The sequence below is a fragment of the Osmerus eperlanus genome, chromosome 11 (assembly GCF_963692335.1).
Source record: "Osmerus eperlanus chromosome 11, fOsmEpe2.1, whole genome shotgun sequence".
NCBI lineage: Eukaryota > Metazoa > Chordata > Actinopteri > Osmeriformes > Osmeridae > Osmerus > Osmerus eperlanus.
Window position 1 is genome coordinate 6,517,621 of NC_085028.1, and position 14,021 is coordinate 6,531,641.

At 41.8% G+C, this 14,021-nt stretch overlaps 2 protein-coding genes across 2 annotated transcripts; both read left to right on the forward strand.

The window, feature by feature from the left end:
- Window positions 1-8,139: 8,139 nt before the first annotated feature.
- LOC134029341 (uncharacterized) lies at window positions 8,140-11,196 on the forward strand. The gene is made up of 5 exons (XM_062473430.1): window positions 8,140-8,206; window positions 9,995-10,008; window positions 10,139-10,486; window positions 10,595-10,942; window positions 11,032-11,196. The coding sequence occupies exons 1-5, from the start codon at window positions 8,140-8,142 to the stop codon at window positions 11,194-11,196; spliced, it is 942 nt and encodes a 313-aa protein (XP_062329414.1).
- Window positions 11,197-12,584: 1,388 nt separating this feature from the next.
- Window positions 12,585-13,725, forward strand: LOC134029342 (alpha-2-macroglobulin-like protein 1). Its single transcript, XM_062473431.1, has 4 exons — window positions 12,585-12,727; window positions 12,840-12,989; window positions 13,130-13,339; window positions 13,612-13,725. Exons 1-4 carry the CDS (start codon window positions 12,617-12,619, stop codon window positions 13,723-13,725), a joined length of 585 nt encoding a protein of 194 aa, XP_062329415.1. The 5' UTR covers window positions 12,585-12,616.
- Window positions 13,726-14,021: the final 296 nt, after the last annotated feature.

A 14,021-nucleotide genomic window follows, 5' to 3' on the forward strand; every position in this document is an offset into this window, starting at 1 on the left:
TTGGCTATGTTACGTAGTTTGTGTAGTAGGATTATAACAAAGTAATGCAAGTGCATCTAGTCAGTCTAGCGTATTACTAGGATTGTAATGTATCGTTTTGTTTTCGTTTAGCTGGCTTCCATCCAGTAACTTATTTTGTGAACACTGGCTGCGTTGCCAACTCAGAAGGTTTACGAGATGGAAGCCAGCTAGAGAAAACAAAACGATGAATAGAAATCAAATTAGACTGACTGGATGTATCCAAATTATTTTGTATTCGTTATAATCCGACCACACAAACAACGTAACATAGCCTAGTAAATTAGCAACAGCTAACTTGTTGATTGACTCTTTACTACACTACGAGCTAGCTAGTTTGGCAAAAACATCACCTCGTGAAATACAACAGTTCATGCTTTCATCTCAGTATCGTGCAAACTATATGGGTGGTATAATTTGAGTTATACAAATACTTCAGTCACCAGAATAATAGCCAAAATATCTACTTTGAAGGTTTCCGCCAGTCCCCTGAAGCGGAAGAAATACGTAATGAGAAGGTGGATAAACAAAACAACCAATGAATGGAGTATTCGTCACTAATACGGGGTGCAAACTAGGTCAATGGAAAATGCGAACCGATAAATACTTAAATTGTATAGCAATTCGATTTTAATGCGTCATAATCAATTTCTGGAACGTTGAGATTGATCCAAACTCACGCGCATAAAAAACTCACTCTGGGGGACCAGTCAAGGAATTTAGAACCTACGTGTGAAAGGGTTAAAACACATTTCTGGAAACAGTCACCCATTTTCTCAAAACTGTTAACACATAACCAAATCTTCAAACTACATTTCGAAAACCTCTGACTTCTGGCAAAACACTCACCCCGAAACCATTTAACCTGTGCTCAAAATCAAAAATTGTGCTGGATCCAGCCTTGAAAACACTCCACCTACAGGAGATTTACCTTGGTATATGGGTTTCGGTCATAGACCTTCCACCGCCACACAGAGAAAAACTCTTCAATTGGGTTGAGAAAAGGGCTGTATGATGGAAGGCAAACAATTAAAGTAAAAATGTTTTAGTGAATGACAATGTGTTTAGAGTTCTGCCAAAAGTGTCTGATTCGACAAATGGGTTTAGGCCACTTAACATTTGATTCGGAGAATGAGGTTTAGTGTTTTAGCGATTCCGAAAAACTGTAAAGTATCTTTGCAAATAGATTCACCAGGCAATGAAACTCATGCTCATTTCAATGATCATGACCGGAGCTTCACACTACTCAATCGACCCAGCATATGTTCTAGGAGGAAAACACAAAACCTCTGTAGAGAATGCAGTCTAAACGGAAGATGTTGGACTGCTAGAATCTAAACCCTTAAGGAGCCTTGAAGTTTGAGAAAAGCACATCAAAAATGGTTGCTAACACTCTGTTTTGGTTGCTGCGTGTGTGAGAGAGATTGTACACACTCCCTTACATTTGATATTTTTCTCACACACCCACTGATTGTGTCCACTCTTGACAACCTCAACATCACCCACATCTTTGACTTTCCCAGCATCTCTGCCAGCAGTGAGCTCAAACGTTCAGCCTTGAGGAGAGAGGACTGTGTCTATGACAAAACCTAACCCTCAGCCAGAGCAGAAGATAGGCAGGACCTAAGTGTGCTGACTGTGTGGTTAGAAAAAAACAAAACACACAAAGGTGTCCCACCCATTGTTGAACATGTCACATCAAACTGCTTGTGTGTGTGTGCGCAAGCACTTGTAGAGCGTACCTCACAAAGTTTAGCATTTGACACATTTTCATAGATGAGATGTGCAAGTTCTTTGCAGTTTTTCACAATTGTTAAAACACATTTCTGGAAACAGTCACCCATTTTCTCAAAACTGTAAACACAAAACCAAATCTTCAAACTACATTTCCAAAACCTCTGACTTCTGGCAAAACACTCGCCCCGAAACCATTTAACCTGTGCCCAAAATCAAACAATGCTTTCAGATCATAAACAAAGCAAATCAATATATTAACACTATGGAGCAATCATTAGACACAACACAAAAAATGTACAACACAGCTTCCAGTGCATGTACTTACATCAAGAATGAGGAGTCAGGTGGCTGAGCGGTTAGGGAATCAGGCTAGTAATCAGAAGGTTTCCGGTTCGATTCCCGGACGTGAAATGTGACGTTGTGTCCTTGGGCAAGGCACTTCACCCTACTTGCCTCGGGGGGAATGTCCATGTACTTACTGTGAGACGCTCTGGATAAGAGCGTCTGCTGAATGACGTAACGTAATGTAAGGAAAATGTTTATGTATACACAGTAAATGCATTTAGCAATAAAGAAAATATTACCGTAACCATCACAACTCACAGCAGTACTGTCAACAAAGAACAAATAACAGGGTAAAAACCCTCTGGTGTGCTGGATCCAGCCTTGAAAACACTCCACCTACAGGAGATTTACCTTGGTATATGGGTTTCGGTCATAGACCTTCCACCGCCACACAGAGAAAAACTCTTCAATTGGGTTGAGAAAAGGGCTGTATGATGGAAGGCAAACAATGAAAGTAAAAATGTTTTTAGTGAATGACAATGTGTTTAGAGTTCTGCCAAAAGTGTATGATTCGACAAATGGGTTTAGGCCACTTAACATTTGATTCGGAGAATGAGGTTTAGTGTTTTAGCGATTCCGAAAAACTGTAAAGTATCTTTGCAAATAGATTCACCAGGCAATGAAACTCATGCTCATTTCAATGATCATGACCGGAGCTTCACACTACTCAATCGACCCAGCATATGTTCTAGGAGGAAAACACAAAACCTCTGTAGTGAATGCAGTCTAAACGGAAGATGTTGGACTGCTAGAATCTAAACCCTTAAGGAGCCTTGAAGTTTGAGAAAAGCACATCAAAAATGGTTGCTAACACTCTGTTTTGGTTGCTGCGTGTGTGAGAGAGATTGTACACACTCCCTTACATTTGATATTTGTCTCACACACCCACTGATTGTGTCCACTCTTGACAACCTCAACATCACCCACATCTTTGACTTTCCCAGCATCTCTGCCAGCAGTGAGCTCAAACGTTCAGCCTTGAGGAGAGAGGACTGTGTCTATGACAAAACCTAACCCTCAGCCAGAGCAGAAGATAGGCAGGACCTAAGTGTGCTGACTGTGTGGTTAGAAGAAAAAAAACACATCAAAGGTGTCCCACCCATTGTTGAACATGTCACATCAAATTGCTTGTGTGTGTGTGTGTGCGCAAGCACTTGTAGAGCGTACCTCACAAAGTTTAGCATGATACATTTTCATAGATGAGATGTGCAAGTTCTTTGCAGTTTTTCACAATTGTTAAAACACATTTCTGGAAACAGTCACCCATCTTCTCAAAACTGTAAACACAAAACCAAGTCTTCAAACTACATTTCCAAAACCTCTGACTTCTGGCAAAACGCTTGCCCCGAAACCATTTAACCTGTGCCCAAAATCAAACAATGCTTTCAGATCATAAACATAGCAAATCAATATATTAACACTATGGAGCAATCATTAGACACAACACAAAACATGTACAACACAGCATCCAGTGCATGTACTTACATCAAGAATGAGGAGTCAGGTGGCTGAGCGGTTAGGGAATCAGGCTAGTAATCAGAAGGTTTCCGGTTCGATTCCCGGACGTGAAATGTGACGTTGTGTCCTTGGGCAAGGCACTTCACCCTACTTGCCTCGGGGGGAATGTCCATGTACTTACTGTGAGACGCTCTGGATAAGAGCGTCTGCTGAATGACGTAACGTAATGTAAGGAAAATGTTTATGTATACACAGTAAATGCATTTAGCAATAAAGAAAATATTACCGTAACCATCACAACTCACAGCAGTACTGTCAACAAAGAACAAATAACAGGGTAAAAACCCTCTGGTGTGCTGGATCCAGCCTTGAAAACACTCCACCTACAGGAGATTTACCTTGGTATATGGGTTTCGGTCATAGACCTTCCACCGCCACACAGAGAAAAACTCTTCAATTGGGTTGAGAAAAGGGCTGTATGATGGAAGGCAAACAATGAAAGTAAAAATGTTTTTAGTGAATGACAATGTGTTTAGAGTTCTGCCAAAAGTGTATGATTCGACAAATGGGTTTAGGCCACTTAACATTTGATTCGGAGAATGAGGTTTAGTGTTTTAGCGATTCCGAAAAACTGTAAAGTATCTTTGCAAATAGATTCACCAGGCAATGAAACTCATGCTCATTTCAATGATCATGACCGGAGCTTCACACTACTCAATCGACCCAGCATATGTTCTAGGAGGAAAACACAAAACCTCTGTAGTGAATGCAGTCTAAACGGAAGATGTTGGACTGCTAGAATCTAAACCCTTAAGGAGCCTTGAAGTTTGAGAAAAGCACATCAAAAATGGTTGCTAACACTCTGTTTTGGTTGCTGCGTGTGTGAGAGAGATTGTACACACTCCCTTACATTTGATATTTGTCTCACACACCCACTGATTGTGTCCACTCTTGACAACCTCAACATCACCCACATCTTTGACTTTCCCAGCATCTCTGCCAGCAGTGAGCTCAAACGTTCAGCCTTGAGGAGAGAGGACTGTGTCTATGACAAAACCTAACCCTCAGCCAGAGCAGAAGATAGGCAGGACCTAAGTGTGCTGACTGTGTGGTTAGAAGAAAAAAAACACATCAAAGGTGTCCCACCCATTGTTGAACATGTCACATCAAATTGCTTGTGTGTGTGTGTGTGCGCAAGCACTTGTAGAGCGTACCTCACAAAGTTTAGCATGATACATTTTCATAGATGAGATGTGCAAGTTCTTTGCAGTTTTTCACAATTGTTAAAACACATTTCTGGAAACAGTCACCCATCTTCTCAAAACTGTAAACACAAAACCAAGTCTTCAAACTACATTTCCAAAACCTCTGACTTCTGGCAAAACGCTTGCCCCGAAACCATTTAACCTGTGCCCAAAATCAAACAATGCTTTCAGATCATAAACATAGCAAATCAATATATTAACACTATGGAGCAATCATTAGACACAACACAAAACATGTACAACACAGCATCCAGTGCATGTACTTACATCAAGAATGAGGAGTCAGGTGGCTGAGCGGTTAGGGAATCAGGCTAGTAATCAGAAGGTTTCCGGTTCGATTCCCGGACGTGAAATGTGACGTTGTGTCCTTGGGCAAGGCACTTCACCCTACTTGCCTCGGGGGGAATGTCCATGTACTTACTGTGAGACGCTCTGGATAAGAGCATCTTCTGAATGACGTAATGTAATGTAAGAAAAATGTTTATGTATACACAGTAAATGCATTTAGCAATAAAGAAAATATTACCGTAACCATCACAACTCACAGTAGTACTGTCAACAAAGGACGGGGTAAAAACCCTCTGGTGTGCTGGATCCAGCCTTGAAAACACTCCACCTACAGGAGATTTACCTTGGTATATGGGTTTCGGTCATAGACCTTCCACCGCCACACAGAGAAAAACTCTTCAATTGGGTTGAGAAAAGGGCTGTATGATGGAAGGCAAACAATGAAAGTAAAAATGTTTTTAGTGAATGACAATGTGTTTAGAGTTCTGCCAAAAGTGTATGATTCGACAAATGGGTTTAGGCCACTTAACATTTGATTCGGAGAATGAGGTTTAGTGTTTTAGCGATTCCGAAAAACTGTAAAGTATCTTTGCAAATAGATTCACCAGGCAATGAAACTCATGCTCATTTCAATGATCATGACCGGAGCTTCACACTACTCAATCGACCCAGCATATGTTCTAGGAGGAAAACACAAAACCTCTGTAGAGAATGCAGTCTAAACGGAAGATGTTGGACTGCTAGAATCTGAACCCTTAATGAGCCTTGAAGTTTGAGAAAAGCACATCAAAAATGGTTGCTAATACTCTGTTTTGGTTGCTGCGTGTGTGAGAGAGATTGTACACACTCCCTTACATTTGATATTTTTCTCACACACCCACTGATTGTGTCCACTCTTGACAACCTCAACATCACCTACATCTTTGACTCTTCAATTGGGTTGAGAAAAGGGCTGTATGGTGGAAGGCAAACATTTACAGTAAAAATTACTTGTTGATGTTGAACCATTCTCGTATACGGACACCATGTTGAAAGTTCACATTGTCCCAAACCACCATCACAGTGCAAAATGTTTAGTGAATGAGAACGTGTTTAGAGTTCTGTCAAAAGTGTGTCTGATTCGACAAATGGGTTTAGACCACCGAACATTTGATTCGGAGAATGGGGTTTTGAGTTTTAGCAATTCGGAAAAACGAATGTATCTAATTGAAAAGAAATGACCCCCTGTTTGACGGAACACACTTCGTTGGCAGAATTGACTTGTCGCAGCACAGAAGGACTGTAATTAGCTCCTGTGGTCTCTCCAAATGGTAAATTAAGCAATCAAGAGACGTCACATTGTTGGTTTTGACGCAAACATGCAATTTGATGCGGTCGCATGCAATTCATTCTTTCAGTGTGCAGGTGAGTTGCTTGGCAGCCAGGCGCCAGAAAATTGTCCCCTTGTCTCGTCCCACACTGGTCTCAGAGGCACAAGCTGTGTACAATTACCCACACTGGGCAGCTATGAAGACAGGTCTTTGCCATTAATCACTCTTTGAACATGTCCTCACATCTTTGTCAGATGAACGCACACACATTGAGCTCCCGCAGTTGATAAGTACATCCTCATTTCTCTGGCCTTCTTTGATTTATTGTGGGATCCCGTTTCACTGAGTTGTCCCCCTGGGGAACTATGCACCCTTCTTATGCAGTCAATAGAAGGACAATGACCCGAGTCGGTTTGTAGGAGGTGGTCATGCCATATTCTGTCCAACAACAGAGAACTCTTGTGAAAAACACACCTGTTTCTTACTCGGATATTACATTTACTGTTGTTTGCGCCATCATTGCACAACAGCCCCAAAATAATTCTCTGCATAGTATGTTGATCATGCTGCCTAAAAGACACATGCAAGGTCAAGTGGCCACCAACATTTGACACTTGACATGAATTGTGAATTAGACTGAATTTAATTCTGCCTGTGGATAGCCAACATAATTCTCCATACTTACGTAGTAGCCACTACTGGGCCACTCATTGCCATTTATGGCTCAGCTCCGCTCGGCGGGTCGGCTCTGCGGCTATGAGTGAAGATAACGGTAGCTCACTAGCAAGCCACAGTCACAAACATCACTATGGTTTAGGCACCAAAGGCTTGGCTCTACTCCATTCTACTTTAATTGGGTGTGCCTAATTTATTCATCTATTTTATATCTTATATATTGTTTAGCTCTTTAGTATTAGACTTCATTTAAAAAGTAGAGTGTATAAATAAAATAAATACAAATACAAATTCTGATTGCATTTGGTTCTGTTGCACGGTTTAGGTATAATTTAGGCCAAAGTTAACGTTAGCTCACTAGCTAGCCACAGTCACTGTCACAGAGCGGCTGGGCTCGACTCGGATCGGCTCTGCTAAGCTGCTTGGCACGGCTCTGCCGAAACAAATGAAGGTAGAGGGTGCGCTGACCTGCTAGTCATGGTTACAAATAGCAGCTTGGCTCGTCATTTGCAGCTCGGCAGTGGTGCTAAATGTGCAGGTAACAGTAGCTGACTAGCTCGGAACAGCCACGGTCACAGTCATGTAGCGGCGCGGCTCGGCTCGGATCAGCTTCGCTGGGCTCGGCGGGTCGGCTCTGCGGCTATGAGTGAAGATAACGGTAGCTCACTAGCAAGCCACAGTCACAAACGGCACTACAGTTTAGGCACATGCAGGCTCTGCTCTACTTTAATTGGGTGTGCTTAATTTATATTTATATCTATTTGATATCTTACACATTCTACTTGTTTAATGAAGATCTGTATATGTTTATTGTATGCACCTTTCTGCCACAGTAAATTCCATGTTTTTGGAAACTTACATGGCAATAAAAACAAATTCTGATTGCCTTTGGTTCCGTTGCACGGCTTAGGCATAATTTAGGCAAAAGATAACGGTAGCTAACTAGAGCAATTACCTACAGTAATAGGCTCGGTTATGCTCTGCTCTACTCCACAAAAGTGAAGAAAAAGATGGTGGAGGAAGCTTTTGTAAAGACAAGTGGAATGTGTCACAGCACAGAGTTGCAGAGGATGCACAAGCTGTGGGTGTGGCAGGAGCTTTATACCAGTTGTAAAGCTTAAGACAACAAGTCTACCCAAGTTCAGTGGCAGCATGAGGTGGAACCTACCGGATCAGCTAAAGTCAGATTCATGGAGCTGCCCTGTGAGAAAGCCACTGAGATAAGAAGCACAGCTGACGGGACTGAACTGTCAACGTTCTCCAATGTTACGCCATCAACATAGAATGATTCATTATCGCCATCACAGGTGGGTTTGTCTGGTTCGAGTTGGTCGACAAATTAAGTTGTTTCAATGTGATCTAGAACGCTGCTGTGTTGATCTGCAAAATGACAGCTCGACCTTTGCGGGTGCTCTTACATTTACATGTATTCATTTAGCAGACGCTTTTATCCAAAGCGACTTCCAAGAGAGAGCTTTACAAAATGTGCATAGGTCAATGATCATAAACAACGAGACAGCCCCAAAAAACATTGCTGGAAGCCAAAACATGAGCATACATTGTGATAAGCAACCAAGTGCAAATTACCTTTGCTATTGGAATGATATCTCGCGTATTCCGATCCTTAGATGCGGTAGAATATAGCCTACACCGAAGTGCGCGATGGCTTTTGTCAGTGTGCCGCCGCAATGAAAATGTTATATTCCTGTAAGAACACTCATTTTTCCGCAATGTTCCCATCAAAGAACAGGTTCCAAATGTATCAAACTTAATAAATTAATCAGTAAAAGTCTGCATATGGAGAAAACTGGAAAACTCAAACTGGTGATTGATTGTGTGCAGGTGAAACGAGCTGCTGTCCACACCCCGTCAATTAACTATTTTCCTTACGCGGTTGTTGAAACGCCCATATTTTGTCAGGTTTCACAATAAACGTATCAATTAATCAGAAATGTCTAGTGAAACAAAAACAACGGTGAAGAAGATAAACTTTACTGAATGTGAAATAGAGATCTTAATTAGTGAAATAGGAGGAGCATCGTGGTTGGTGGCCTTAGGCTATAAGTTATTTGAACGTTGATGGAGTAATTTTTCGATTTACAAAAAAGAATGAATCAACCCGTTGTGCCCTTATACATCAAACATCAAACTGTCATGCATTCATTTATTCTCTGCCTTTCGGTCACTCTGTGTCACCGTATTGCATCCATATAGGGCCTACCGTATTATAAAAGATGGACGTAGTCATCGTGACGTCACCAATTAGTTTGTGAAAGCCCGTTTTGAAGCCTCGATTTTTGCACCTCTTGGTCGCCATCTTGGGTTTTTGGAGCCAGAAGTGACGAGAGGGCGAAGTTCATCAAGCCATGCTGGCTAGATGTAGCATGGTCTTATCCATTACCCACAATAGTTCTGGATCTTTTTTGCACTGTGAACTGCTTCAACCATTCCCTCTTGCACTAAGGGAAATAAGAGAACCCTGTTTCATTCTACACTTCACTCTTAGTATTGTACACTTTTTTTACACTAAGTGTAAATGAGCAGCAGCAAATGTATGCTTTTTAATCTATGCAATCTTCATAAATAAAAAGTAGGCCTATGCATATTAATACAGAAATATCAGTTGTAAAATCTAGTAGCCTACACCCATGAACATTCTCCAAATGTTTGGATGTTTGATATTAGTTTAAACAGTAGGTTTGGAGGTGAAACAAACCTCTCTATTTTTGTCAAAACCCCCCCACAAAGAAACAACTGACCCACCTGCATCCTGCAAGCACACCTCCCGATTTCCCCAGAAGTCTAGTTTACGGTAATGTTCCCATTGAGCTTAAACAAACTGAGGAGCCCTGAGATCTGTGATGCTCCTAAGCCTGTTGTGCTGCTCTGTGTGCCCAGGTGATAAGAAAAATGTACTCATGTATACACAGTAAATGCATTTAGCAATAAAGAAAATATTACCGTAACCATCACAACTCACAGTAGTACTGTCAACAAAGAACGGGGTAAAAACCCTCTGGTGTGTCCTACAACTTTTTACAGATCTCTCAGACCAAGAAGGTTGCCCTCATCACTGGCAAGGCTAAGTCTCAGGTTACTACTGAGGATGTTCCTGCTGAACTCCTGGAGAAGACAGAGAAGAAGTCTGAGGAGAAGGGATCCATGGCTGCTGTCTCTGAAAGTATTTCCCTGGCCTTACTGCCTCCTGAAGCCATACAGCTTGTGGCAACTGGACACATCACTGATGTCCGTGCTGAAAAAGCTCTGGTGAAGGCTGAAGCCAAGGAGCTGGTGATGGACAGCCTGAAGACTGCAGCTTCCAAAGTTGTGGAGGACCTCATAGCAGCAGCCAATGAAATGGTTGGCATGGATACTCCCCTGGATACTGAGGTGAGGAATAATTACTTCAACATGGCACAGTCAACCTTCCCATTTTATGTTGGGTTTGTAATGTTTTTTGTTGAACAGATATCACTGGTTTCCTACAACTTTTTTCAGATCTCTCAGACCAAGAAGGTTGCCTTGATCACTGGCAAGGCTAAGTCTCAGGTTACTACTGACGATGTTTCTGATGAACTCCTGGAGAAGACAGAGAAGAAGTCTGAGGAGAAGGCATCCCTGGCTGCTGTCTCCAAAAGTCTTTCCCTGGCCTTACTGCCTCCTGAAGCCATACAGCTTGTGGCAACTGGACACATTGCTGATGTCCGTGCTGAAAAAGCCTTCATGAAGGCTGAAGCCAAGGAGCTGGTGATGGACAGCCTGAAGACTGCAGCTTCCAAAGTTGTGGAGGACCTCATAGCAGCTGCAGTAGAGATGGTTCACATGACCACTCCCCTGGATACCCAGGTCTGGCATCATTCATCAAAGCTTACTTTGCTGTTCAGACAACAGTATATGTAACTTACTCTGTCTTTACATTGATTTGCTGTTTACAGACCTCTCAGACCCGGAAGGTGGCCCTCATCAATGGGAAGTCTGAAATTGCTGCCGAGGATGAACTCCTGGACAAGGTTGTGAAAGAGTCTGAGAAGAGGAGATCCCTGGCCCTGATCTCTGTCTCTGACTGCCCTCTCTTGACCACACAGCTTCCTCAGGTATGAGACAATATGTGTGACTACGTTTTCTATGGTTTGTTCACCTTGCCCTTCTTTATCAACTACCATCTTCACCTTTGGATGTTTTCAGACACATGTTAATTTCTGTGTCTCTGTATTCAGCTCACCGATCTTGTTCCTGAGAAGTGCAGTGGAGAGGCTGCCAAGTGTGCTGGTGAGTAATTCATAGCTCCACGATCATTTGGCCTCCATTACCGTTTGAAATGCGTGAAATTAATTCAGTGATGTATGCTGTTTTTATTCAGCAGATGAAGACAGACAGGTGAAGAAGAAGAAGAAGAAGAATGTAATCCGTGCATTCTTCAGAGGGCTTTGGAAGAGGATGATATGTTCCTCTGTAATCCCCAAAGAGGACTGAAGCCCTGTCACCTAGGAGTGTCTGTGCCCCTACAAGCAGCACACAAAGTATATTTTGAATCCAAAATAAAACACTTATTGGCATTTCCAAAAAGTGGTGATCCATGCAGATATGTGTACACAGGTCAAAAAGTACTGGAGCTAAATGTGTAGTGGGCTCCAGGATTGTAAATGAATCTTACATCATGAACATACTCTACAGTTTATTTAAACCTTTATTTGATCGTTTTTACTTTTATATTATTTGATTATGGGACTCTTATTCTGGAAACTGACTTTACTTTTGGATATTTCGACTATAATCGCTACCAAGACGAACGAACACAGCAGTAGTCTAGTACTGTACCGTAGTAGTACAACTTACCGGGGCAGCTTCTCCACACAGGGCTATATCGCACTTGGCGTTGTTACTGACAATGATCGCTACCAGTGACCTTTTATGAAAGCGATTTTCCACTAAATAAATGTCAAGCTTATTTACGTTTTTGAGGGCATATTTTCAGTTAGCAGATGGTACTGTTTGAATCGCGATTCCATCTTCTACTGCCGGTAATGTCGTAGAATAATCTTCAAAGGGGGTTCTTTATTCATGAATGAATGCAATATGAGTAGGCTAAATTCCTTAAAATATCACGAGAAGGGAAAAACTTAAAAGGACGTTTAAGTCATAGAGATTAGGTCAATTTTTACACCGGTCTGCCAAATTTATTCGTTTTGATTCAACGATGAGGCTGCCTCTTGCAGGGGAAATGAGAAGACATCTATTTCATTCTACACTTCACTCGTATTTTCAGTTGTAAATGAGCCGCAAAAAAATGCTTTTAAATCTATGTAATCTTTATAAATAATAAGTATGCATTTTTATATCAAATATACAGAAATATCAGTTGTAAAAATGTCATTCAAAAACGGACCCCTGTGCAACCGACGCAAGCAAGCACACCCTGCAATTTCCCCAGAAATTGTACCCTCTCTAGTTTCCATTTGCTTCTTGTGTGTTCCTCTGTCTCCAGTAAATAGAGGGGAGTTGAGTGTACCCCTTCAGAAGATGGTAGACCTTGCACCCTTCGCCCAGGTGGTTGTGTACACAGTCATGCCCAGCGGAGAGGCTGTGGCAGACAGCCAGGACTTCCCCATAAGGCTCTGCCTGAAGAACAAGGTAGGCTCCGGGTTACAGTAATAGTCAGTCCATCCATACAGTATGTCATCTTCTCCACATCCACTGTGTGCAGGTGCATACTCTGTACATAATGATGTGTGTTTGTGTGCAGGTTTCTCTGAGCTTCTCGTTGCCTCAGGAGCTCCCTGGGGAGAAGACGTCCCTGAGCCTGCAGGCTGCGCCTGGCTCTCTCTGCTCCATCAGGGCCATCGACCAGTCTGTCCTGCTGCTGAAGCCTAAAAAGGAGCTCAGTGTTAAATCTGTATGTTCTGACTGCACAGTGTAACCACACAGCGAGACCACACTCTGACCACATACAGACAACTGTTCTGACCTCACACTCTGACCTAACACACTGACCACAAACTAACATGTTTCCTATGAATCATTCTATCTGTGCAGGTGTACAAGCTGTTACCAGTCGATAAGCTGACTGGCTACCACTACTCCATAGACGACCATGAACCATACCCCTGTCTGCAAATGATAGAATTGTCTTTAGTGCCCCAAGTAGAAGTAGATGAAGAACCAGCTGATGACCCACCCAGACGCAAGAAACGTTCCTTCTATGAACGTAATGAGGAGATGAACGATGTCTACAGCATATTTAAAGTGAGAGTGCATCTTTAAAATGAGAGTTGGCATTCTGTGTGTTATGAGAAGGACTTTTATTTATGTATAGCACTCATTTATTACATTATGGAGCACGTTTTTCTTGTTGAGTTGTAAACCAAGTTCATCCAACATGTTAAAAATCATAATGCTGATACAACAGTGCTATTCCATTGTTGTTGAGTACTGGGTTTGTGTCATGATGGTAAACAAACTCACCAGATAGACGTGTCTAGTTCCTGATGTAGGTCCTCTTTGATTTCCTCTTCCAGGGTGTGGGAATTAAAATCCTCACCAACTCTGATGTGAAAATACCTTTTGACTGTCATGCTTTTTTGAAAAAAAATGATATGCTATATGATTCCATGGATGAGTCTGGTAAGTAATCACAACGTGATTGTTTGGTGGTTAGGTACTTCCTCAGTTGTTATTGAATGATACGATGTTGTGGATGAAATATTAAATCAGGAATAATCAATATAACATAGTGTTTACATCCACACTTGGGATCATATTTCTGTACTGATTAAACTTTTAATCTTAGATAGTTTCTCAGATATAAATTAAAACGAGTCTTTAACCTAAAACAACTATCTAGCAGCTCTTTGGTATAACCATGGCAAACTTCTTGAGTGACATTTTGTATATAAAGTGTGTCATTCAAATGTGATACTATGCAGAT

Coding starts and splice junctions, on each gene's coding strand:
- LOC134029341 (XM_062473430.1), top strand. CDS start 8,140: ATGTGTCACAGCACAGAGTTGCAGAGGATGCACAAGCTGTGGGTGTGG. Junction 10,487..10,594: donor ATACTCCCCTGGATACTGAG/GTGAGGAATAAT, acceptor AACTTTTTTCAG/ATCTCTCAGACCAAGAAGGT. Junction 10,943..11,031: donor CCACTCCCCTGGATACCCAG/GTCTGGCATCAT, acceptor TGCTGTTTACAG/ACCTCTCAGACCCGGAAGGT.
- LOC134029342 (XM_062473431.1), top strand. CDS start 12,617: ATGGTAGACCTTGCACCCTTCGCCCAGGTGGTTGTGTACACAGTCATG. Junction 12,728..12,839: donor GGCTCTGCCTGAAGAACAAG/GTAGGCTCCGGG, acceptor GTTTGTGTGCAG/GTTTCTCTGAGCTTCTCGTT. Junction 12,990..13,129: donor AGGAGCTCAGTGTTAAATCT/GTATGTTCTGAC, acceptor CTATCTGTGCAG/GTGTACAAGCTGTTACCAGT.